Genomic DNA, 27,770 nt, shown 5'->3' with positions numbered 1-27,770 from the left:
CAGCAAAAGAGTTTAACGACAATTCTATTCATAAAAACAGATTTTCTAGTAGGACATCGGGTTATTTATCAGACTTAGTTTGCCTTTGCCACAATTATATTGCTTTGTCAGTTTATGTTCTTTTTAGTAAAGGAGTCTTTGCTTTTGGTGATGATATGATCAAGTAAATAAAACTGTTCTATATGAGGCATGGCATCATTACGTCACCCCAGCTGGAAGCAGTGAGGATACAAGGCTTACTCATGGTTCCATCACATTCAGCTTCCAATTTCCTAAGCTTCAGTTTATCCACTGATTAATATGCACAACACATGCATGATGAGTTAGGGATAATGGATTTAGTCATATTTTCTACAGTGTTTATGAGAAGGATTAACTTTCCTTTTTAAATCAGTGAGAGATAGTCAGAGGGGACACACAGGCAGAGTAATGAAAGAACTGGGTAGACTTAGCCGAATCTGTCAACAATTTCTTATGGAGGAAATCATCACCGTAAGTGTTCACTTCATAAAAAGGAGCAATGCTAGTTGATGTTTGGTCCTTGGCTTGGTAATCATTTACCCAGGGTCCATTCAGAGAGCATTATGTAAATTGGGAGCCCTTCAAATTTCTAAGAAGCATGATCTACTTTACTGGAACAGCCGTGTGGCAGGCAGAATATAGCCTCCCAGAGATGTCCATGTCCTAATGCTGGAACCTATGAATATGCTACTTTACATGGCAGACGGGAATTAAGGTTGCAGATGGAATTAAAGTTGCTAATCAGCTGACTTTGCGATGGATAGAATATCTGGGATTATCTAGGTAGGCCCAGTCTAATTTCATGAGTCCTTAAAAGAACTTAAAAGGAAGAAGAGGCAGAAGAGAGGGCCAAAGAGATGCTTTGTGCAAAGGGCTCACCCTGCCATTTGTAGCTTTGAAGAAGAAGGAAGAGGCCACGAGCCAAGGAATGTGGGCAGTCTATCCAGGCTGGAAAAGGCAAGGAAGTGAATTTTCCTCAGCACCACTAGAAAGAAACACTGCCCTGTGGACACACTGATTTTAACCTAATTAGGCATGTGTTTGTCTTCTGACGTATAGAACTGTAAGATAACAAATTTGTGTTGTTTAAGATACTATATTTTTGGTAATTTATGGCAGCAGTAGAAAACTAATATGAGCCCAGACTTTGTAATGGTTTTCTTATATTTCAGTTCATAAATATATGCCAAAAATAGTTTTGAAGACCACTATCCTACTATTCAAATGCTCTAGGTAACCTGAATGGATCGTCTTGGCTCTGAATAGCATCTAACTTGTCTAGACAGACTATTAGAACATAAGCACCACAGATTTCTTTCTGGCAACTTTATTCCTCGAAATTTGGAGAAATAGAATTTACTGGTGACCAAGCCTGCAAAAAGCAGCTGTGTCAGAAATACTAACTTTTAAAAAAGTCATACCTCTAATATTTATCCAATTCTTGTGAGAACCGAAAATTTGCTTTTCCTAAAAATGATCTGATTAATTACAAGACAAATTGTGAAACAAGATGGGTCCTTCCCATCTTATTTTTATGTATATGCTACATACATTTTCAGTGTCAATTTGTGAACAAGGATTCCTATTAAGCAGAAATTCATCTGGAGTGTATCATCTGCAAGATCAGCTTTAAGAGAAATGAAAAAAATGTGAAAACAGGGAGATTCTTTAAGAATGAAATTATGCCTTCCTCCATGCGCCCACATCAATGTGGTTACAGAACTTTGGGGAATTTATTCCAATGTTTTCTGTACTCATGGTGTTCATTTCTTCAGTTCTTCCTATCAGAACCCCCTGAGGTCATAAAGTTTTGCCCTTTTCAGAGACTCTTTTCAGCCAGTGAAGGCTTCTGAGCTAACCAGAAATCAAAATGGGATGCTGCATTTTGTCAGAACTGCATGTTTAGTCTGCTTTCTTGGGAATAATCAAGAAAAGTTATATGTGAAAAGACACAGATGTTCCTTTCTCAGTGATATTTTCATACTTTTGAAGTATAATATGAAAAAATCTAGTTGAAATCTAGAACAACATGTATTTTGTATATCCATGTATTTTATTGATTTATATAAGCTCACAAAAGATAAATATCTTTTGGAAATGCCTAAGATTATATATATAATAGTATTATATTATACATAATATGTAATACAAGGCAATAAATGTTGTATCATGGTGATGTTGACCCTTAGTCCAGCATGTCTTTCTTTGAAAATTCATAGTAAACAGATATTCTACTATTTATTCTGACTCATACTTGAGCATATTTATAGCATGGAGAATATTTTTAATTTATCAGACTTCCAATCATTTTAGGAAAATCTTCGAAGAGGTACCTAAAAACTAATTTGCCCCAAATTTAATCATATTACTTATCTTTCATTTTTATTATTATGTGAAACAAGTAGGACTCAAAGCTGCCTTAAGACATATATTCTGTTATGAGTTTAGTAACTAAAAAGCATGTGTGTATATGTTAGAGAATCTCAAGGAGTTGTTTGTAATATTTAAAGTTGTTGTCCAACCCAAATTCTATAAAATGTTACTACTTAACTGTATTATATAATCTACCGTTTAAAAATCTATACAGTGAAATAGAATTAGTTAACTTTTCAATATTTGGATTAAAGATGACTATAGACTCTCTCATAGGATGTAAAGCCCTAGAAGAGCATCTAAGTAAATACCTATTAATATTCTATTAATACCAGTTTCATTTCACACTTCATTTCTATTTCAGAAATGAGTCAAAGGACTGTATCCAACAGATTGAGACTAATACTAGTGAAATAAAATTTATTATTCTATTCTATCATTAAAAAACCCAGCAAAATGCCAATAACAAAAACAAAACTTTAAGACCACTATTTGGCTCTCTCTGACTCCCTTCCCTGGACAGCCATTAAATAATTGACTTTTGAGGAAAAACAAGCACATTTGTAAAAAGTTTGGCTTCTTGTGAGTCCTTTCTCCCTTTGTCTTTCATCCCTTTTACTCAAGTTATAAAAAAAGAGAAAGTAGATGCAAATCTTTTTAATTTACATTTTTAAAAACTTCTTTTCAGTTCCTGTTTCACCAATTTAGTTTTTCACCTAGCTTTGATTATTCATCTTTAGAGTTCCTGACTTACTATGTTCACACCTTATCAAAAATTCTAATAGAATATAGAGTTAAGTTCTTGTGACTAGACCTTATTATTGGCATGGAACATTTGATGCCACCCTCCAACGAATTCCAGATTACATTTGTATCCATGTCCTCTTTTTGACAGGGCGCTGTCTCTGGGCAAATACACAGGTCCTGCCTGCTGGATGGCCAACTGGGTTTAAGAAGGAGACGGACTCTCATGGTTGACAGCTCACCAGATGAATGTGCCTCTTCTGTACAGCTGAGGTATGGAATTGTCATCAGTGAGTGTTTGGTACAATTTGGTAGCTTGAAAGGCTGGGAATTCACATTTGTGATATTTAAGCAGATTTTAGTCTCATTGGCTTATTCCCAAGAATTGGGTAACATGTTATAGTTTTTGATGATTTGTTGGTTATTTGTTATTCTTCTAAATTCCCAAAGAATGAGCAAAATATCCAGTGGGAACACTGACATGAGCAGCAGACTTAGCAGTCACTTTTGTGAGCCATCAGCCATGGCACATCACATTAAAAACCCCAAACGCAGGCCAGTCTTGGGACAGAATTCTCCCCAGTTAGAGGAAGACTCTACCATGAAGGAAATGAGCAAGTTCAGAAAGAGTCTTGGCTTAAAATGTAAGGTTTGAGAATCTTAGTAGAGTGGAAGGGGTGGAAACAGGTAGTGTTTATTAGAAATAAAAATTTGCTGCCACAGAGAATCACAGGGATTATCAAGAGTATAGTAATTCAGCTACAAGGAATTCGTACCTTGTAACGGGTGTCACCTGAGTTAAATGAAGATGAACTTTGACTTTTATTTAAAATTAAATAAATATATAAACCCTAGAGTAAAATATTTCTTCTTTAAAATGTGTCTTGAGGATTTTCATTGTCCAAACCCTGGATTATCGTAAATTCATCCTAAATTTCTTTCTGGTGACTCCTAAAATAAAGGGCTTTTTCCCCCCCCTTCCTAGACATTAAAACACATCGTGCTCTTTTAAAGGCTTATTCTTTCCATCTGCTTGACCATATTAAGAATAGTCATGAAAAATGGCTGACCTAAAACAAGTGGGATTTTAGGACCCAAAGAAGCTGATAGTAAGGAGTGAGCATTTAGGTCTATTCACCAAGAAAAAGGAAATAAGTTCCCTGACACTGGAGCTTCAATTCCTTTTGTTATAGGCTTGTACTTCAGCTTCTTTTTCTGCTTAGTCATTGCTTTAACTCCCACTCTGAGATTAATTGCATGACCCTTGGAGATGAATGATCTTCCACTTAATCTCAGCCAATGCAATCTGGACAACCTCAGGGTTGGTGAGGCTCCTCTTGGGTGGTTTTCATTTGTTTTAAGAACATTAAAGTATCTCATAAATCTATATTTATTATATTGGTGAGTAACCTACTATAATTAAATATGAAATGCTGAAGACAATGTTAAGGTAACATTGGGGTCACAAACCTCTTTTTATGGTGGTTTCATGGCTGCAAAAATACTCTGGAATTTGCTTTTGTCTTTATCTCTGCATCTGTTTAACATTACGAAGCATCCAACAGCATATCATTTTCAAATGGGCACTTTATAAGTGTTTTAAAATAATAGTGATGTTTCTTGATTATAAATACACACTGCTTATAACAAAAAAATTTAAGATGAATCTTGGAGAGAATACAGCTAACAATACCCTCATTCAATATGAAGTGTTTTCACTCACCAGTATTAGAAAATTTGGTGAGCCAGTTTTAATACAGTATTCAAGAATATTCAGGATTTAATACTAGATCTGTTCCTACTAGTTTTCGATTGAGACCAGTATGGAGATAACAGAAATCAGGCAAAGTAATAAAAAAATCAGCTCAAGTCCATGAATTTGGAATCTATGATTTAGAATGGACCATGATAAACGTGCTAAAATTGACCTTTGTAATATCTTCAGGGAGAAAAAGGATTTGTTATGCAAATTAATATTGGAACAAACAGTTGTTTTTAGAGGTGTTTAAATTATCAAAAAGTATAAACTTTTCCAGCCCTTTATATCATTTATGAAAAAAAATCAATGTTACGAGGAAGTATTATTTGATAACTGAAGCAGTCACCTAACCAATTTTCCACTTGACTGCAATAGATTAATCATATGCAATTGAGGAAAGTATCACAATTGCATGTTTTTCAAACATATTCTGTAAACACTAGCAAAGCTATTCCTTTGGATTTTCTGAATTTTCAATATTAAGCAAGATGCCTCCCTCCAACCCTAACAAAAACTAAATACTATGCTTTGGAACTTTGTCTTCAGTAAAGGAACTCAATTTTCTAAGTTAGACAGATGAACAAAACAAAACAAATGTGCATACCCGAGATAAGAGATGCTAAGTGTCAATTATAGGGATAAAACCACAAATCAATAAATAACTCATACTAGGAAAATATATATGTTAGAGGATAAATGAATTATAGAACATAAAGGGAGTGAGAGTGAGTGTTTTCAACAAGCTGGGAAAATCACTTCTTTTTGTATTGAAATGTGCTACAAAAATCTATTGACTATAAAGCTTTAAAATTGAATAAATCTTCATGTATTTTGTACCTAAATTCAGGAATACAAATGAAAGAGTTACTCACTCATATGATTCCATGGCTAGTTTAAAGAGTTAAGATAAAGCTGCCCAAAGGTAGAAAGCGTCTCCATAAATCTAAACAGTATTTAGACATCCTTGCAAACTGGCCTAGGAAAATTTTACTGAGTACTTCAAATGTAAATCTATTGTATGGCTGAAAATAAACACAAACAGATCACAAAATGGGCTTTGTTAAAGAAAAATGTGTTGGTGACTATGTTCCCAGTTCTCTGACTCCATATGTTATTAGTTTTAATTACCGTGTAGCGCACATACTTAAATTTTGAGGAGAATGAAGTTAGACTAGTTACATTCTAATGGCTCTAGAGAATATGGTGGCAGTGAGGTCAGCTTGTAAAGCCATGATCCTCATGTTCCCACAGGACAGCATATAAGCAGTTTCATAATGTATCTGTAACCCTGATTTTTTTTTTTTTTTTTTTTTTTTTTTTTTTTTTGTGGTACGCGGGCCTCTCACTGTTGTGGCCTCTCCCGTCGCGGAGCACAGGCTCCGGACGCGCAGGCCCAGCGGCCATGGCTCACGGGCCCAGCCGCTCCGCGGCACGTGGGATCCTCCCGGACCGGGGCACGAACCCGTATCCCCTGCACCGGCAGGCGGATTCCCAACCACTGCGCCACCAGGGAAGCCCAAACCCTGATTTCTTAACATCCCATGTTTCTTTTGCTCTCTTCACACCTCTTGGTCTTTTCCTGATGGGAGCATATCCACTATTCAAAAATGAGATTTAATGTAGTGTTTGTAAAAACACACAGGCAAGGCCAAAATGGCAGCCACCAATTTGTTCTTATTTCCATTAGGCCATCCTTGAATTCGAAAATCTCTAATTATGTTTCAAGTGCTTTAGAAGGCTTAATAGATCACTAGTAGGTTTTACCACATCTTAATTCTGAAAATCTGTATATAATTTAAAGAAAACATATCCATGTGTTTCTGACTAACTTGCCATTAAGCTTATTTTGTAAGCTCAATTTCATGTCTAAAAAATATTTAAAAGCCTCTTTAAATTGTTAAGCTCTTGCCAAGAACAAGGTATCATAAACACACACACTGTTTATGGGTTGGTCTTTGACAGCCCAAACTGAAGTCTGTAAATAGCTATCTAATAATACTACTAGAGGAAATACATGCTCCCATCTTTTTGCAAACAAATAGCTTCTTGCCCTCTCTTTGCCTATTTGGAGGAGCATGCTATATATTTATAACGAGTAATAGTGAAACTCTTATTCTGCTAACAGTCAGTTTCCCTTGTTTTCAAAGTTAAGCTACTGAATTCTAGGAGGAATTTTGCACCATTGCCCTAGCCTCAATCTCACGTGCCTTCAGCAGATGTCTACAGAAACTGAGAGCAGCATGTGATTTTTCCATATAGTCGTGAGTTCCCAAAGAACAGACCAAAAGTCATGCTGCATCTGCTTTATTCGTACATGCACATTGTGTTCTCTCTTGGAACTCTGTCCTCTTACAGCTTGCTTCAGGCTTGGAAACCTCCTGGGCTGGGAACTTTGCTCCACCTCTGGCATATCCACTGATTCACGCGACACTTAGGAGACCATGTATATTTCGTAAATTAAGTTGAAAATCTGAACCTCCTAAATACATTTTTTTTAGTAAATTTCATTTTACATCTTCATTGTTAATTTATAATAGTTGGATGGGGTATTAATGTTCATAACCTTTTAAAAAACCAAATGAGGATCTTTATTAGGTCCCATATTTAAACATAACCCTGTGAAAATTGCACATGGCACTTAGAGCCTGAAGGTCACTGACTCTACTGACTGACAGTGTCTTTGTTTAGACAGTGTGATGCTGCTAACATAACCATTTACTCCATTTGAATACGATGTTAGCAATTTGTGAAAACCATTTGGCTTTAAAACAGCAGTGTGATTTGAGGCAAAAGGCCAATTTGCTCATTAAGTTCAAGTTTGTTCTTTGAACAACAAAATGATCGTAAAACAGAAAGAAAGATTTAGCAGATTTCGTGATAGAAATAGAAGGTTCTCAATTTTATCAGCAACAAAATGAAAATAATAAGAAATAATGGCTAATGCCAACCATATGTGTGGTGTGTATAATTTTAAAAGGTCAGAAAAATAGAAATAAATGGTCATCTTGAATATGTGGCCAAAGTGTTGAAAGAGAGTGTAGAAAGAAGACTGGATTAATAGACAAAAGATCCACATTCTAGTCCTGATTCATCTGTTTACTAGCTAACACTCGTAAGGTTGTTATAAACTTTCTTCAGCCTCAGTTACTTGAAATTTCACTGGACTTGGAGTCGGGTCTGGGTTTGAGTCCTGTGTCTGTTGCTTCCTATTAAAGTCAACTACTCACACTCAGAGCCTCAATTTCCTCATTTTTAAAATGGAGTAGATAACAACAATGCAGACGTGCCCCAAATATTTGAAGAACTACATAAGATAATTATGCAAAACTGCCAAGATTTAGACAAATCATATTGTTAAATCACAGCCCAATCATAAAGAATCTATGTCAATGGTTATTGGATTTGAGTAAGGATATACAACCCCAAGCAAAGTACTTTCTTTGGCTTTTTGTAAGGTGATTTGGGGCCCACTATAATTACCCCGGAAAACCATTTTTACTTCTTCTTTAATAACTAGAAGTCTCATCTCGATTTTAATTGTCTTATCAAGTTCCCAGGAATAATATAAATAGGTGACAACTACTCTAGCTTTACCCCTTAGGGTCCAGTGGTGAGAAAATTCCCTTCTAGTTGTACTATTTAGTGGGGCTCCATGGAATATTAGGATTTAAACCAACTCAGAATTTGGATTTTTTTTTAAATTTGACTATAAAAGCTGTATATGTTAAACAACTTGATTTTAGAGAGTAAGATCAATAGTTAAGGGCTTTTTAATTATTCATAAGCTTCCTTTCCAGAGAAATGTAGGCTTGTGAAACAGGCCTTTTAGTTTAAACGAATAGCGTTTCGTGGCAAATCGAATATTTAATATCATTAATTAAAAATAGTGTTATGTTTCCTAAGGAACTTTGGGTTTTTGCAGTTAGAAGATTCTGGATCACATGTTGGCAGTTTTATTCTTTTCAGTATTCTAAATACATATATTCAAGTCCTTTGGGTCTCAAACTAACTTGTTTTTTAAAATTTAGTATTGCACACACATTTTTAGTTAAGCAGTAAACATCTGTCATCTGCCATTTATTAATATTAATTATAAATAGTCAGTGGCTCATGTGATCCAAGTACAGCAGCTGAGATTTTTCCAAATCTGACCTCCTTAGAGTTTATACAAAAAGTGTTCAGAGTAGTTCTCCTAAGCTCCTAGCCAATTTAAGGCTGGTTTGCAACCTAGTGTTTTAGATGCTGCATCTAGCAATCAAAAATGACAAACTGACAAAAATGATAAATGACAAAAATCCTGAAAAAAGCGTTGTGCTAGGGGATTAGGTGGGACAAATAACAAGATGTTCAAAATGATATGGTGCCATTCATTAACTATTACTACAAGCTAAAGGTTCTGTGTACAGTGTATGTGTTAGGAACGTTAAAAATGTCATGTCCCTTTTCCATAGTTTTGTTGCTTCAGATGGCAATATGGAAGCCACACTTCCATAAATTAGTATAAGAGAATACAAATTTGAGGAGAAAGTCAAGAAACAAACAAATACAAAGCCAGGCATGTTAGTATCTCCCAAGAGAGCTAGTGTTCACAGCTACTTATTTCTTGTCACCCTAAATATCCTACAGCTACAGCAACATATAACCTAAGACATCTGACATGACCTCTGCACAATGCCTTGGGGGGCATCCTGACATATTTTTCCTTTCTGAGATTCAAGCAATTTTCCAAAGAAAAAATATTGTGCTATACTGTAGCAGAGGGCTCATAGAAATGTCAAGTTCAGGTTTTACCTGAGTCTAATTGGAAAACATAAAAGATTTTATAAACCATCTTGTTTAACGGTTTCAAATAAAATACCCTAGCACAGGGCTACTGGTTGGTTAGCCCTTACTTCAATACCAGCACTGTTATTTTCTTTTACTATTTTAAATTGTGGTAAAAGTGCATAACATAAAGCTTACCTTCTTAACCATGTTTAAGCGCACAGATCAATGGCATTTAGTATATTCACATTTTTGTGCAACCATCACCACCTTCAGTCTCCAGAAATCTTTTCCTCTTGTAAAACTGAAACTCTGTATCTATTAAATAGCAATTTCCTTCCCCCCCTCCATAAAACCACCATTCTATTGGGTTGGCCAAAAAGTTCGTTCAGGTTTTTTATAAGATGTTATGGAAAAAGCGGAAGGAACTGTTTTGCCAACCCAATACTTTCTACCTCGATGAATTTGACTATTCTGGATACTTCATATAGGTGGAATCATACAGTATTTGTCTTTGTGACAGAATTATTTTACTTAGCTTTATATCCTTAAGGTCCATTCATGTTGTAGCATTTCCTTCCTTTTTTTTTTTTTTTTTTTTTTTTTTTTTTTTTTTGCGGTATGCGGGCCTCTCACTGCTGTGGCCTCTCCCACCGCGGAGCACAGGCTCCGGACGCGCAGGCGCAGCGGCCATGGCTCACGGGCCCAGCCGCTCCGCGGCATGTGGGATCCTCCCAGACCAGGGCACGAACCCGTGTCTTCCGCATCGGCAGGCGGACCCTCAACCACTGCGCCACCAGGGAAGCCCTTCCTTCCTTTTTAAGGTGAATAATATTCCATTGTACTTTTATATACCACTTTTTGTTATCTATTCATCTATTGATGGACATCTGGGTTGCTTCAACCTTTTGGATCTTGTGAATAATACTGCTATGAACATGGATGTACAAATATCTCTTTGAGACCCTGATTTCATTTATGTTGGGTATATACCTACATACTTGGAATTGGTGGATCATATGGTAATTCTGTTTTTAAATTTTTTGCCAAACCACCATGATGTTTTCCATAGCAGCTCTGTCATTTTACATGAGCAGCCTTACTAGTAGTCAGATAAACAAAAGGATACCATTGTTAATCCATCAGAATGGCAAGTCTTCAAAGGACTGAAAACATCCAGCTTTGGCATAAGGAAAGAGGCATTTCCTATCTATAAGGAAATAGGCATTTCTGATACACTGCAAATGTGAACTGTTCAAACCTTTTTGAAAAGTAATCTGGTAGAATACATTCATTTTAAAAACGTGCACATCCTTTGGCTTTTCCATCCAGTGTTTGGGACTCTATTTTATATTAGATCTCACAACTATTGAGCACTTACCAGATGCCAGACACGAGTCTCAAGAGTTTTGTACACACGTTAACTCCTTGCTACATCACTCCTTCACTACAACTCTGTGAGGGAGTTACTGTTATCATCCCCACTTTACAGATGAGGAAAATGGGATATACAAAGCCTAAGTAATTTGCTTAAAGTCATACAGCTAGTTAAAAAGCACAATTAAGATTTGAAAACAGGTACTCTGGTTCCAGAGCCTGTGTTCTAAATACTACGATGTATCGATATTACCTCCTTAACCTCTGATAGAAAGGGAGTGCATCAGTTCATTAACATTATAGAGATTTTTATTGTAGTACTAAGAGCAAAAAGGGGAAAACATTTTGCTATCCACGTATACCATTATGTTATATTGGTAGTATGCCATTGTGGTATCTATACGTACCATATCATATATACCATTACTGACGTTGAAAATAATGCTTTTTTGCAAATTAAACAAAGAAAAAAATAAACACCAAATCTAGAGTTGAACTGAGATGGTTTTGGTTTCCAAACTAGTTCAGTACTCTTTTACTTAACCAGGCTGACACTGCAAATATTAAACTACTTTGAAGACTGTGAACACAAGAAGAAACAATGATTCTGTGAACATATAATCCTTTGAAAATGGAGGAAACCTGCAGGAATGGAAGGAAAGGGTGTTAAGGCAGGAAACAAAGCAGGAGGAGGGCCGCGAAGGGCATACAACATGGTAGGAAGCCGAAGGGCCAAGGGAGAGGCGTTAAATAGGAAAACTCCCTCTCCTACACATTTCAAAACAGAATTAGAAAAAGTGGACAAGCATGAATCCACCACAAGTTTGCCCAAGAAATACTTCAGTAAACTGCGTCTTAGCTATTGAAACAAACCAATTTGAAACAAAACAAAATTCCTTTATGATTTTGGTGTTGGCTGGAAACCAGAGGAGCATGACATCAGATGTTAACGGTTTGTACTTATTATTTTGAGGAATATTTCACTATTCCATGGTCCATAAATAAGTAATCAGCTATCTAATTAGCGTTCTATAAATTAGGATAATAATTTTTGTTCACAGGTTGTAATTAATTAGATATTTTAACTACTGATCCTGAGTATGTATACATTTCTATGACTCATTTTTGGAATTAGCAATTATACATATTTTCCAAGTGTGAGTTCAGTATGTTGACATTTCCTTGCCTAAAATGTGATATTATTCAAAAATCAGTGAAAAATAAGTTGCATTGTGCTTCCAGACATTAGATTTCACATCATACAAAAGTAAAAGGGGTATCTCATTTAAAAATGTATGTTTTGCATTGAGATATAAAATATAATTGGACTCTGTTCACAAACTATTTCCTAAATCTGATCTCTTGCAAAAATAAGAAAAGCAGGCTTTTCCAGCAGAAACAACAAATAAACAAAACAAGCCTTTACAAGATATATTTTTCAATTATGGCAGCTTGGGCTCACAGAGGCTAGAGTTATGACCGGGTGGTGTATACACAGTATAAACACAAGAGTTCAGTAATTAGGTTTGAGTTAATTTTAAAGTTTCACTGGCCTGATGTATAATCAAGCAAAAGGTCATTACCCACACTGGTACATTTCACACAGAATCTCAGCAGCTAGAAATGGAAATGGACATGTCTTTACTTGAGCTTGCACAAATCAATCCCAGAAACCCTTCATATGAGTACTGGATTCTTTTTCTATTCATTTCAGAGCCAGTTTACTCACAAAAAAATTTTCTAGTAAACCAGAAAAATCAGAAAAAAATTAGTTAAAATATTATTAGCATTATGCTAGACATGCCTCTCTAGTCTAAAACAGATGGAGTAAAACTTTGGTTACACTTTTTCACTTAAATGTTTTTTCCATAAATAATATTGGACAGGGATTACCCTATAGAAGAGTACAAGCTTCTAGATTTTGAGCTTTTTTTTTTTTTTGGAAGAAGATCACTTGCATCTGTTGTTTTGTCAGCCTAGCACTCATTTCTACATAGAACTGCTACTCAAAGTGGCCCACGTGTCCCTTGGCTTCAATAGTGAGCATGTGACTCAGGCAGACCAATCACAGTACTCCATTTCCTCTGCCACAGTGATGGGTCCAAGGGTAGACATGTGAGCCAAGCTGGGTCAATTTGCACCTTCTATGAGATTGGATGAATGGACTCTGAAGGAGACAGCTCACTATCCTTTTGGACCAAGAGCAACATGGATATAGATTTAGGGCTTCCCAGAGCTAGCTTTCTGTGTGAGTAGAGACAGACTCACTGTAGCAGGAGAGAACAAGGCCAATAACAGACACAGAGGCAGGATGAGTTGAAATGGCAAGAAAGAGAGAGGAGAGAAGATGGAACCAATGATATTGTTTGAGCACTTAGAGCAAACTGTGTCTTCAGCAAATAGTTTTCTTTTGCTTAAGGTAATTTAAAATCTGTCTTTTCAAATATCCTGATGAATACACAGAAGGTAACAGTGACCTTGGTGAAAAAGGACTGTCAATGAAAGATAAACACTCAGATATTGTTTTTCTGTTAAAATAATAATTACATACATTTGCAAAAAATTTTTTGGAGAAACTGAAAAACAGTAAGAAAAATGATAGAAAAGCATTTCCAATTTAGGACATGAGGAATGGGGTGCTTTAACCAAAAGGAAAAGGGAACTGAATAGAAAATTAAATGGAAAGTGAAGTACCTGTGGAAGAGAGCAGAAACTAAGTGGAATAACAAGTTATGAAGAATTTTTCATTTACACCCATTTTGTACATGTTCATGTACACTGATGCCAGCCACTGTGCCGAAAACTTTATGCTTGGATTTGTCATTAGTACAAAAATATACCACATTCTATCTGGGGTCTGCTTTGACAGCAATGTACAAGAATTAAACCATTTGAGTGGTCTTTTCCTTTTGTGATGCTAAAAATGATACAGTTTTAATGTAAACAAGTTTGAGAATGTTTCTGTTTCAATGAAGTCAGGGAATTTAATTGTAACCTGGCTGTATTTGATTGGTCACACCTCTTGGGAGGCCTGTGGACAAGGTAACCAGTCTTTTCTGTCAGGCTGTAACAATCTACAAAGTTAGTCTGTAACACTTCTACTAAGAAGTTACTGGAGTAGATAAAAAGAGAATAAGATAATGATCTATGGAAAGAATAATTCTTTTGTGCCTTCAAATGTGGGGTGTCTTCTTTGCCAAAGAGGTTTCAGCAACACCAGCAGTTTCAAGGAGTGAGTGTGTTAGGGAGGTGGGAAGGAGGACAGGAGCATGAAAGGAGGAAGTGTCTTTTTTGCTGGAGAAATGTTTACTTTGTAATTAGCAAAGGACAAGAAGGCCTTTTGGAAACTATACTTGGGGGTCCAGAATTTAAATTTATGCTGATGCTCTCTGAGGCTCTCTCTAGGGAACCCGCCTAATTGGCAGGGATCTCAGTTGGCTAGAACAGGCTGCACATGAAGCCAGGGTCTCAGGGTCATTTCTCCAAAGGGCCTGTTAATTCAGCTCTGTTCCACAGCCACAAGCTGTACCTTTAACCCTACTTAGCCATCTCACAAAAACATATTAGCATATCAACATGGTGGTCACAGAAAAATAGATTTGCCTTGAGACCAAAACAAAAAGTAGGCAGAGATATTTCATTTTTGCCAGCATAAACAAATGTCTTTGTAAATGTGTTAGCAAACTAATGAAACTGCAGCTACCGACAGAAAAATATCGCAAAGATGAAAACGGTCCACTCAAGCATATGCTACAAGTGAGCTGATCATCGATTGTCTTTACTTTGTGGACCAACATAAACCAAGACACCAAGATCTAGATTCATGATGGCAGGGACTTTTGTCTTTCTTGTCCATTGCTATATCTTCAGCACCTAAAAGTGCCTAGCATGGTGCTTTAATAAACATGTGTTGAGTGTATGAAGGTATCCTGGCCTGGCTTTTTATTTATTCTTCCTATGCTGCCCTTTGCAAACTGGAAAATACAATATAAATAATCTCCTATATACCATCTCCTGTATCAACCACTGAGTGTTTTTACAAAGGAAGAGACACCGCATTAAATAGGAAGAGAATGTTGAATAAACCAGCAATCACACTCATCTAATTGCAAACAAGAGAAAGACCTCCGTGGAGGATGGAAAAAAAGGTTACAATTCTCCACTCATCCTTGTATGTGCATGCCAAGTTGCAAAGTAACTATGGGACTTCTCCCCCAAGAGGTGAAATCTATTTCAACTTTTGAATCAGGACTGGCCTTGTAACTTGCATAGAATAACAGAACATGGTGGAAGTAAAATTGTTCCAGTTCTGAACTCAAACTCAAGAGGAACTGCTTCTTCTCTCCCTCTTAGAAACTTGTAGAACCCCTAGCTACCTTGAGGATGATAGAAACAGCAGTTTCCTCCGTCCTCAACCAGTCTACCACATTAGGGAGCCAGCCAGAACCGCACAGTGGATCCCAGCCCATATTACCCACCCACATTTACTGTTAAATAAATGGTGGTTGTTTTAAGCCTGTATGTTTTGGGGTTATTTATTATGCAACAAAAGCTAACTGAAACAACTTCACCCCAATGCACAGGAGCTAAACAATGGCAAGATCGTTGTTTGGTTGGGGGCTGAAGAATGCTTTGTTTACTACAGCTACTGCTCTATTCAACAGACTGACCAGTATGTGTTATGTTACACATACCAATGGGTTGAAAAGCATTAGATATTTATAAAAATCACAAAAAGGAAATCTCAGAAAGTATAAGTATTTGCAAGAATAATTTATTATAAAGATTGTTTTAGAATAGAGATGCTGCAGTATACACAGCAACACAGCACAGAAGCCTAAAAATGATTTTTCTACCACCAAAGCAAGGTAGGGACTACAAAGATAATAACAACACTTAAGTATTTTCCCACTGTGAATAATGCCCACCGTGAATTTTGACGACTATGAATGTCCCCCAAATCTTAGCGATCCTACAAAAATAGAATGGTATGAACTTGGTATTGATTATAAAAAGGTAATAACTGCTGGTTGAATTATAAAAAATGGTATAGTACCTGGGATTGCAAAACATGAAATAAAAGGCTTATTTTCTGCAGAACTTTTTCATTAACACTGGGAAATTTAAGAACATACAATGTAATTGTAAAATGTGCTCAAGGCAAGAAACCTAGTAACTGTCATTTTACTTTTTTCAAAATCTATCTAGGTGCTGGATGTGATCCTTCAGCTCCATTATTACAGAGGGAAGTAAACTGTGCACATATAAACCATCTTAGCATGGTCTTGAACCCACAAACCTGGGCAACAGAGAATGCTTGCAAAGATCCTGCCACTGTAATGTCAATGTCAGAGGAATCAATGAAAGAAATTGGTGCCTGTCACAGAGGTGATAACACTCTTTAACTATATGGATAATACATTCTGACACATAGCTGTGAAATTTGCAAGCTGATTTGATGCTTCAAAGATTAAGCTGTAATTGGTGGGAAAGAAACAAAGAAGAGTAAGAGTTGAGTAATATGGCAAAGGAGAAAATATGTAATCAAATAAATCAGTGCGTAGGCCATGAGTGAGCATAACTGAAAAGGACCCAAAGATGAACCATATTTTTATGAGAATCTTCAGAGGTTAGGCGTGCCTACCTACATCCTTCAAAAACAATAGCATACCTGTATTAATATTAAAACCCTAATATTTAAATTAAGTTGTGGCATATACAAACTGTAATGTTTTCATCAGTAACAATGGTACTCTAGGTCTAGTTCTAGTATTTACAAAATTCAGAGAGAAAATTTTGGAGTATTAGGTTGACCCCTGTGAAACTGCTTATATTTGACCATTTATAATCAACAAAAATGGCAGTTTCATATGGTTTAACCTCGTAGATAGGAGTGTATTAAAAAACAAGAGATGACTGTAGCCACATAATTTGTCTCAGTGGAGAGAGAGCTAAATAGTGATTAAACAAATGACAGGCCTCTCCATCGGGGACATTAAATGAAAAACTGGGCTTAGCCTTTAAGAGAAAGTCCATACATTTGTATTAAGGAACATTGCTCAGAGTGAAAGGCATTATTTATTTGCAATAGACTACCTTTCTTGGAGGTTTTTAACATAGCTAAATATTTTCGTGTGGTACTGGAATATTTGAAATTCAAAGAATATTAATTTTTAATAAAATTGATTATTACCTTTGTAATGATTGGGGGGCAAAAATGTCCCCTCTGTTTCACCAAACTGTTCTTGTTACCAAAGGTCTGCACCATGTGCAGGTTTCCATTGGTGGCAATGAAGGGTTTTCACTGGTCCTTCCCAGAATCTAAACAAAAAACCCATTTGGGTAAGGACTAACATGGCCTCAAAGAGGGATAACAAAGAGAGATTGTTGAGTTTGTACCAGGGTTTCTCATCTTTGGCACTACTGGCAGATAATTTTTGATGTGAGGCTGTCCTGTGCATTGTAAAATATTTAGCAGCCTCTCCCCACTAGATGCCTGTAGCATCCCCCTCCTCCAAGTGTGACAATGAGAAGTGTGCCCTGGGGAGCAAAATCATGCCTGGTTGAAAACCACAGTCTTTAATGCCATTCTTATCTCAGCTCTGTACTTTGTCGAATTTTCTCTGACCTGTGTTAAAGGGCTAGCGTACTGATTGGGTGTAGAGGAAGAGCAGAAAGTTCCCATCCTCCAGTGCTTAAACAGGATGAGTGTCTGTAGGCCAGCTGGTCCTCCTCCATGATGATGGTGGTGAGAGGCCATCATCAAAATTCTCCAAGCCAGTTGGCATCCTACAATTGTAAGCTAATGACTCCTTCTATTTGGATTTTGAGAACTGTTCTGAAAATCTTGGCTAAATGTCTTGTTTTGAATTTGACTGAATCTTTAATATGAATCCTTCCTGTAGAAAACTCAACTCTTCATCACTGGAGTAGTTGTTATAAAGATTTTAAGAAGTAAACTGAAAGACAGAGGTGCAAACCTGGGAACAAAGCAGACTCATTTTTTACTTGTTTTCTTTTTTAAAAACAAATTTTACTGTAACTTTAAATATAGTGCTCATGATAAATATAATGCACATTTATAATACTGGTATTTGAAAACATGATTAACAGCAATTTGTAAGTTAACATATAACACTTTTCTTCTATGTAAAACCTAGTAGAACTTTACAACTGTACTTTTAATTTGGGGAAGGCACATAAGGTGACCTTCAGTATGTTCAAATAATGCAATAATTCCCACACTTGTTTCTTCCCTTGAAATGTCTCTGGACATTTTATTTATTTATATTTTAATGGATTCTTTTTCTCCTTCTCTGCTAGGAAGGATGCTATTTCTTCTTTACACCAAGAAAGTAGACCCTGCCCCATTTCTTCCATGACTCTGTTCTTCTCTCTCCTTTCTTTCCCAAGATCATGTACTACATGTAATTAATTAGGATCTTATTCATGCAATTCACCAAAGAACAAAATTTCTTTCATACTTTGTGAATTGCCTCAAAACCCAGGACCTACAGGAAATTCTCTTCAGTTAATTAAAGAAATGTACAAATGAATGAGAAACATTTTGGTGATCTTCCTTTCTTTGCACCCTGCCTTCCAACCCAAACAAAAAAAAATCACTCTTTTGCATCAAATGCAGACCCATATATGCTCCCCTGTTCTGTTTCACTTCCCCTTATCTAAGATGGTTACACGCAATATATCAGGAGTTAACAAGTATGAGTTGGCAGCCATTAAAAGTGCATTTTCTCCTTGTTTACTTCTATTTAAAATATATTGTTTTAAGGCGTATGTGATACTAGTATATATGTTAGCCTTCATAATCTCTTAAAATAAATATTATATATCTTTGACATTTCAGATATATAATTCAATTGAGATAGGCTCAAGCTAGAAACTACTGCAATGGTAATAACTTCTTATTAAAGCTAGTAATTGATGGAGAAGTTAAGATATTAAAAGGCAGCACGCCAGGTAAAGGGAAATAATCCTAAATGTGCAAACAAGTAGCACATCAGATAAAAGTTTAGATTTGGGGCTACAGAAATGACATTTATCTCCTCAGATTAACTTACTATAAATATTCTAGGCATGAGAAGAATATTAGTAAATAAAAATGTGTGTATGTATAAGATTTTGCAACCAATTTTTCATATATATATGAAAATTTCATATATATAAATATGCATCTCACAACTAGAATAATCCATTCTGTTACTAAAAACTAGTTCCTCCTATTCAGCTTCTTCTTTGTGTACATTTTAGAAAGTCATTTCTGGATCTTATCATTCTTCCCTGGAGACCTTGCCTTTGGCAATTACAACACAGCAGAAAACTTCCTGAACACGTGCTCCATACCTTTTCCAAATATAAGTGATCTACTTCTGTCTATTGTTAACCTCTTGGGCAGGGAAGATAGATGTAAGTTTAAATTCAAGAATTTCAGGCTAAATTAAAAAAAAAAAAAACCTTATCTTTTAGCTTTCTCATCTGAAAATGCTCAGCCATGGACCTAAATGATGTTATTTTATGAATCTACAATCACTTAGGTGCAACTCAAGTAACAGCTATTCTAGTGGTAGGAGAAATCATGTCTTCATCACTTTATTGTGTTTATATTTATCACTATTGTATAGCTCTGAGATAGACAATATAAACAAGAAGACTCTGGGTAGTGTTATTATTTTGATGTGATATTTGATACAGTGGCATGTCCAGGGGTCATAATTACTTTTCTGTTTGGTTTCTTCATATTCAAATAGATATATTTTTGATATTTGAGTTACCATTAAGAGAAGTTAAGAAAACTAATAGGTTAGAGAAGTAAGGAATGAAGGGAGAAGTGGTTACCTTCCTATCTTACATTTCTAGGCTACTTGAGAAATCATTTTTGACAGGCATATAAAAAGATGAATGAAAATTAAATAAAAATGGAACTAAATCTTGAATTTAATTATACATGTAATCCATATTTCCTACTTTGTAGTCTATGTATTATCAAATTTGAAAAAGAACAAAGCACCTAAAATTTTCTAGTTGTATAACATTTTCTTTGTAAACATAAAATGTCACTGTATCCTACTCAGAGGGGAAGAAACAAGGACCAGAAAGAAATTTTTAAGTCAAGCTTATGTTACAGGTTACTATTTTAAACTTCTTATGGCATTACTTATCTTAGTTGTGGCTAGTTTAAAAACTAACATTTTCAATGTTAATGTTTAAGTCAGTGCTAGCAAAATATATTAGAAGACCACATCCTCAAATAAAAGAAAAAAATGTAATTAGTATCATAATTTAATTTTTCTATCGGATGAGATTTTCTTCACTTATATTTTAAAAGCAAAGTATACTAAATACTGATTAGTAATGTAGAATCTTTGTGGAAAGAATAATATGAACAAAGACCACCTGTAAGTCATTAAATTTTAAGAAAATTTAGTAAACATAAGTAAATGTACGGCTATGGGAGCTTACCAACAAGTAGAGTGATGAAATATTTGATTTCCAAATCCAACTTTTAAAATCTAAGATGTTTTAAATTAATTGGTAACAAATGCCAGAAAGACCTTTTTCACCAGCCAACTTTCATTCCTTAAACCTAATTTTAATCAAAACCTCTTATAAATTTACAAAAACTTGAAGTTCCCTTAAAATAATCCATGTATTCAAAAAGTTTATCACATTAACTACTTGATTACTAATGGCAACGACAGGCTGTATCCATCCTGATGATGGTCAATTTGGTCTTTTGGTACAGTGAAAGACACTGCAAAGTACGGGTGACCCAAGTTCTTTCTTGTATGAACAAAGTTCAAGTTTTCACAGCATCCTCTTCTGTGTTTCCACCGAAATTTTCCACACACCAAACCTCCCTTATTATGTGATATTGTGATTATCTGCTTAAACATCTCAACCTTTTACTGGACTCTGAGTATAACTTCAGGATAGAGATGGTACCCTATTCAGTTGTGAATCCCCAGGGCTTAGCACTATGTGTGGCCATAAAATAAAAATTCAATAAAATGATGTTGAATGAATGAATGAATGAAATAAGCAAAGGAAGTTCAACTACAGAGTCAGCCAAGCTGCAATTAATTGAGAAGATCATTTATAGTCTCACCAAGAGCTACATAACATATTTGTAGGCAGTGGTGCTGAGGATTAGTGAGAAAGATGGAAAAATTGTATTTTAAAAGTCAACAACTGCAGATCTTCTATATGGAAGTTTAATCACCTTAAAGCATCAGATTAAATGATATATTTTTCCTTGGCTCTCATACGACTTCAGAACAGCCCTTACACAGAGTTATTTAATATTGATTTGGTAGGTTCTATAATCTGATGTATGAAATTACTGTAATATGAAAAAAAATCTGGGGATAAAATGTCACGAATGCTTGTATTATACTTATAAAATATGTAACCTTTAAAATATGTTTAGCTACAAAAGCTTAACACCTAATTGCACTACTTTGGTTTGTAGGCAATGAAGAAAGGAGTAAGCTGATGGCTGGTTTCACCATGCTCGTGTACCAAATGTTGTTATTAGACCTTGTGTTTCTGAGGCTTCCCCTAAGTTTTCCAGGTACTAGGAAGGTAGATGATAGGAAAGATAATAGCCCAAAAGGAAGATACAGGCATATATTATATGCTTATAATGCAGCCCCTTTCCCTAAGATTCAATTAGCACACTTTTGTGTAAAGTTCTGATATCAAGCTCCATTTAAAAAAATTACCACATCGATATTCTGTAATTTACAGCCAACATATTCTTTGTTTGGTACACATTTTAGGGTTTTCAGACATGAATGATAATAATAAATGTTTCCTAAGAAATAAAGTGAAATTTGCATCAAATCATGAGAAGTCAAACAAGCACATGTTATTAGTATGATTGTACCTCGTTCTCCCTTCTGACACTTCTTTCTCTGCACTGTACACTTTCTTGTCTCACTGGTGGGGGGACACAGGTTACCCTTTGCTGATGGATGCTGTATTATTTCTCGAACCCGTGTTTCAGTCCCTCTTTTGAAGCCACATGTTTTTCCTTTTTTCGTGCATGGACTCCAAGGACTCCATTCACTGGCCTCACAGTGCACTGAAACAGAACACCAGAAACAGCCTCAGTTTGCTCACACATAGTTTCACAATTGTTAAATAAACAAGAAGGCTTGCTTCCATCAATACTTGCCCAAATTCTGAGCAGAAATCCTGCAGAACAAAGTTGGGCAAGATGACTTAAAGATAAAACAAAGAGAAAGTGAAAGCAGGAATAGAATGTTTTCCACTTTTTGGTCCTCATATTATCAGGTAAACTCACTCTTGCATTGGGTTTACTTTTCACTGTAGATTTGATTAACCCAGGCATGAATATAATTATTCACAACTGACCAATGCTTTAAATTTCTAGAGCACTGCTACAATTATTGATTGATCTTGACCATAACTTGATAGGTTAGTCATTATTACATACTCGAGAATCGATTCTCAAAGTTTAGTGTGCAATAGAATCACCTGCAGGGAGGACTTGCTAAAACAAAGAATGCTGGACCTCTCACCACCCAGAGTTTCCAATTCAGTTGCCTGGGGTGGCGCCCGGGAATTTGCATTTCTAATGATACACCTGATGCACATTTGCAGGTACTGAGAACACACTTTGAGAACTTCTGTGCTAGAGAATGATTAAGCAAAAAATGAATTCAGGTCCTTGCCCTACAACTCACTGCTTTTTCTACTTCATGTGCCTTTTCTTGCATACTTAAATATTGTCATTTATTCATGGGTGTAGATCAGGCATAGCAGTATCTATTTTAAGTGAATTATTGGTCAATTTCAGCTGATAAAATGCTTCTAGAATTCACCTGACTGGCTGATTTCTAGGATGAACTGATATACTTTTTCTAAAACTTTTGTAGATTTTTCCTTTTTTCTGTGTGTATCAATCTTTTTCAATCTTGGCTTTACAAGATATTATAACAGATTTTTGCACTTCTAATAAAAATAAACACCTGCAAGGTGATATTCTTATATTTATGTTCATAAAATTTCCTGACTTACAATGGAAATGGCTTGCAACAGTAACTCTTTCAGATGATATGACTCTCTTTCCACAAAAACAAATTCCCAGTAACCTTGCTGCCTTCTGATTTAAAGTATCCTTATTTTAGAGCAGAATACTATTTTTCATACAACCTCAAGGAATATAACCTAAATGTTTCAGAAGTTTAAAACCATTTACAATACATTTTTTTCATATGCCTTTTCAGTCACTTTCAGGTATCTGAATGCAACACAGAGTTGAATGGAAATGATTAGATAAGTGAATTTAAGTTTCTATGAACTTAAATGAACTTTACTGAACCACTTTCAAAGGAGTCTTCATGTTCAGTTGGTTAAAGAACAGAGCAACCAAATCACTTAATGATATCATAATCTCTTGCCAGTTAAGGTCATATCTCTGATCCCAATATTAGTCATTAAAAAGTAGGGGAGCTTTGCACATACAAATAAAAACACCTCCAAGAAAGCAAATGGAAAAATAAAAATCCAAGTTTGTGAGCTGTAACTTTGTCCAGTATTCATTTAATGCCAGAACTACATGGACTAAATTAGAAAAAAATTACGTGATGTGGAAATGATCCAAACTTTGGTGATTTTCATAAAAGCAAAGGTGGTCTAGGTAAATGTACACCTAGACTTAAGAAAAACAGATTTAAAAAATGACAACATAGGTAGCTAAGAGTCTTTAGTCAGATGATGAATGGTTCTAAAAATAAAATTTTAGTGCCAATCTTAGATTATTCCATTGAAGAAGAAGGAGGAAAAATATTCACGACTAGCGAGTTCAGATATAAAGAGCTCTAATAAGATGGGATAGTTAAAAGGCCTTGAGAGGAGAAGAAATTTTCTGAGCTGAATACTTTCAAATGAACCTTTAATGTTAGCATCCAAAAAGTATTTTTGGAAAGAATGGAAACTTTGTTGATCATGTAAAGGCAACAAATAGGTTGATTTAAGTAGTATTCAGGTCATTAAATGAACAACATAGATCTGGGGCACTATTTGGTTAAGAGGTAATTAAGAAAAAAACAGAACTGCTCAACAGAAACTGCATTTCTTCTATCTTCTGCATTAAGAACAATCTTAACACTGGAACGTTTAACTGTTCACTAATGAAACAAGTGTCTCAAAAACGTAGTTAGCTCCTTGTCCCTGGAAGTGGTCATGCTGTGGTTGATAATCAGCCTAGAATGCTGTAAAAGGGATTCTTGAATTGGAAGACAAGTTGAATTGGATATTTCACCAGTAATGGTCTTACAGCCTTATTCATTTGTTCTCATTCTTGCTGCCTGACTGCATGGTTCCAGAGAGAACATAGCAAGGCCATGTTCTTTGCTACTCACTGTTTGGAGCTAGATATCTTCCCTCTGTGACTAGTTGAACAGCACCAACTCTCCAAGAAGAGCAATGAGGATGGCAGAATGACAGTGCAGAAAGGAAGCAAATTGCTGGAGCACAAAGTGAAAGAAATACATTCTCCTATAAAATTGGATTCAGTTGACATTTTTGCTTAATTTGACTTGCAAACCATGAGGAGTTGGTATGTTGTGACATAATTCTTTTACCCTAGCTCTGTATGAAGGTGGTGTTTTCTCTGTTTATGACATGTTCTCTCAATTTAAAATCTGGGTAAGAAACAAGTCATGCAGTATAGATTTTAGCAAAGGGAGAGACACATTCTTCAAACTCTGCCCTAGAGAGCTAGAGTAGAGGTACTAATTATAGCACTGACAATAGCTCACATTGTGTCCTTGGGATCACCATTTCAGCTCTCTGGGTCCTAGTTTTCATATTTGTTAAAGGAACAGCCTTTAATGGTCCTTTGTGATCATCAAGTAAGTCATCATTTTTTGTGAAATTCTGAGGCAAGCCCACGGGCATGGTCCACACAGTGCTTGTAGGCCAGATGCCACGTGATGGGAGACATCCCTTATGGAGCGAGCAACAAGAGCCAGCTGGGAACTAAAGTTGTTGATTTGCCTATTCCTATGTCCTAGGTCATTTACACCTATCTGTTCAATGAGCCTGATTCACTAAATGGCTTTTAGATTGCTAACCTGTATTCTGAAATACATAAATTTCTTAAACATAATTGTGTTAACCAATCAGTCTTTGTCTAAATAGTATTACAAATTACCAGGAAGCCTTAATAGCTAATCCAGCAGTGCCAGGTGTTAAATGCTCTCTGATAGGAAAGCAGTAACTCATTTAAATAAATGGCCTTTGAAGGACTGATGCTTCACCTTCAACAACTAAGAAAATCTAAACATTCACCCCTTTCCTGGGTAGAGCAATATCAAACTTTCAACAACTTATCCTGAATTTCTCTGTTATCACCTCTAATCATCTGCCCTAAGGATCTACAGAGAGATGAACTTTAAGTGCTTTCTCATGTACCTTTTACCCTATTTCTAAGTTATTTTTCTGTGTTTTTATTGACTAGAGGAAAAAATAAGAGTGAACCAAATTGAGCCATGAGCTGTTTCCGGAAAGTTGTTTTCCAGATGCTTCTGAGATTATTTTTAAAATATCATCTATTTGTTTCCTTCTCACCAAAACTTTGCTTAGAAATAAATGTCTCATGTGGACCTGGAATGGTTAAACCACCACTTGAGAGTTATTTCTCCAGTACTTAAGATTCTAATGGATCTGTCTGTGGGAAGCCCAGGGGTGTCCTGGAGACTATCTTGCACTGAATCAAGGGGACAATTGTGTGCATTTGCCAACAGCACTGCAGTATCAAAAGGTTCTTGCAGCTCTTGCCCAGGGGATTCTGAGATTTAGTATGCTGCTTCCCCACTTGGTTTAGCATCTGCTCCCCAACTGTTCACCAAGCTCGTAGCTGTAGTAGCTGCACACCATTTAAAACAGGGAAAATATAGCCTGACAGTGATCCGTTATTAGACAAACAACTTGTCTGAGGAACCTCCCCTCCAGGAAACTCAGCCTGCAATTAATCAGGCCCTGGGACTGTGTCCTTCTGTCAGTTTAAGTCCAAAATCCTCTCCTTGTCTCTGAATACCTGTGCAAGCAGGGCGCTTCAGCAAAGCAGTGTGAGAGCAAAAAGTGAGATTTTTTTTAACCATATCAGATCCGATTCTCTAAGTCTTTGATCCATCTACTGAGTATTAAAGGGCTGTATCCAGAGAATATGTTTCCTCCTTTTGGAAAATAAGTTTGGTCACTGGTTGACATTAGATCTAGGTGGAAACTCTTAACCTAAGGTGGAAATTTAGTTCAAGATCAAATTTGTGTGTGTGTGTGTGTGTGTGTGTGTGTGTGTGTGTGTATGTATATGTATATATATATACACATATATATATGGAAGTGTGCATGTATACATATAAATTACTGTAAGTAAAACTTCATTAGATAATGATACAAAATAAATCTGTAATGATCACAATAGTTGAAACAGTTATCGATGGTCCCTAAGAAATAACGGTGCACGCACAGGGTGTTAAATTTACTGTGATACATGCTGAGTAAGGCCCGTTAGGATGGTATCTTTGTAAAGAAGGAGGGAGTGAGCCTCTTAGAGGTGGTCCCTCAGGCTCTTGTGAGACAGGACTTTGAGAGCATTTCCATGGAGACTGACATTATCATCTCTGGTGTTTCTCATCCCTCCTAAGTCTTAGAGCTCCTCCTCACCAATACTGACGCACTCCATGGTATGGTTATTGGCTTCCAACCCTTCTGGGCAATTGTCAAGGCACTTTCCAAGGTGTAAGTAAAATCCACTTTTACACTTTGTGCAGAAATTTTTGTTGAAACAGGTATCACAGTCAGCTTTGCATTCTGAAAACGAAAAAAGAAAAGAGAAATATGCTTCCATTAGCGTCAGTTAACTATTTATTGTTGGTCCAGTTCTGTATGCTTACAACACAGGCACATGCAACTTGTATGTCAAACAAACACTTAGGCTCAAAATTATTTTGCCAAACCAAATTAAAGGTTCCTCCATAGTCATTTAGTTGATGTACACCAGTCATTGATTTCAAAATTATTGTATTTATTGCCTTATGAAAAAAATGTTGACAAGAATGCTTATAAGACCAAGTCTATTTATATTAAATGATAGTGAAAATGTTTCATTAGAACTTTAATGAAATGTATTAGGATTTTGCCTTTGTGCTGCTCTTGAGGTCTATTTGTTAATTCAACAAATATTTGATTGCCTACTGTCTGCCAAGCCCTATTCTAGGTACATTGACAGCAGCATACAAAAGAGAGATAAGGCCCATACTTCACAAAGTTTACACTCTAGGAGGGGAGATAAAATAAACAATAATGATAGTTGATCCTTATATGGTGATTACTGTATGTCATACACTGCTACAACTATCTTACAATATTGTCATTTAAACCTTACAATAACCCAGTGAGGTAGCCCCTGTCATGATTCTCATTTTACAGAGAAGGAAACTGTGATTCATAAAGGTTAGGTAATTAGCTCAGGACCACAGAGCAGAGTGGTCTTTGAAACTAAGCAGTCTACTTCCAGAGTGATAAGTGCTCTGGAAAAAAATAACGACAAAAACAAAAGGTAGGAAAAAGATATAAAAAATGACTGATGAGGTTGATTATTTTGGACAAGATAGTCATGGAGTGCCTCTGTGAGAAGGTGACATCTGAGCAGAATCTTGAATGGAAGGAGGGAGCCCGCCAA

At 36.0% G+C, this 27,770-nt stretch overlaps 1 protein-coding gene across 1 annotated transcript in view; it reads right to left on the bottom strand.

Moving 5' to 3' along the window:
- Nucleotides 1-27,770, bottom strand: part of RSPO3 (R-spondin 3) — a 76,529-nt gene that overhangs the window by 16,901 nt on the left and 31,858 nt on the right. The window contains exons 3-4 of the mRNA XM_059083576.2: nt 26,753-26,899; nt 21,942-22,139 (exon numbers count right to left, since the gene is read on the bottom strand). Coding sequence (XP_058939559.1) covers nt 21,942-22,139; nt 26,753-26,899 — 345 coding nt within the window. The remainder of the gene's footprint in view (nt 1-21,941; nt 22,140-26,752; nt 26,900-27,770) is intronic.

Source organism: Kogia breviceps, chromosome 13 (genome assembly GCF_026419965.1).
Source record: "Kogia breviceps isolate mKogBre1 chromosome 13, mKogBre1 haplotype 1, whole genome shotgun sequence".
NCBI classification, from domain to species: Eukaryota; Metazoa; Chordata; class Mammalia; order Artiodactyla; family Physeteridae; genus Kogia; species Kogia breviceps.
The sequence above is the reverse complement of the archived record's forward strand: the minus strand, read 5'-3'. Positions and strand labels throughout refer to the sequence as shown.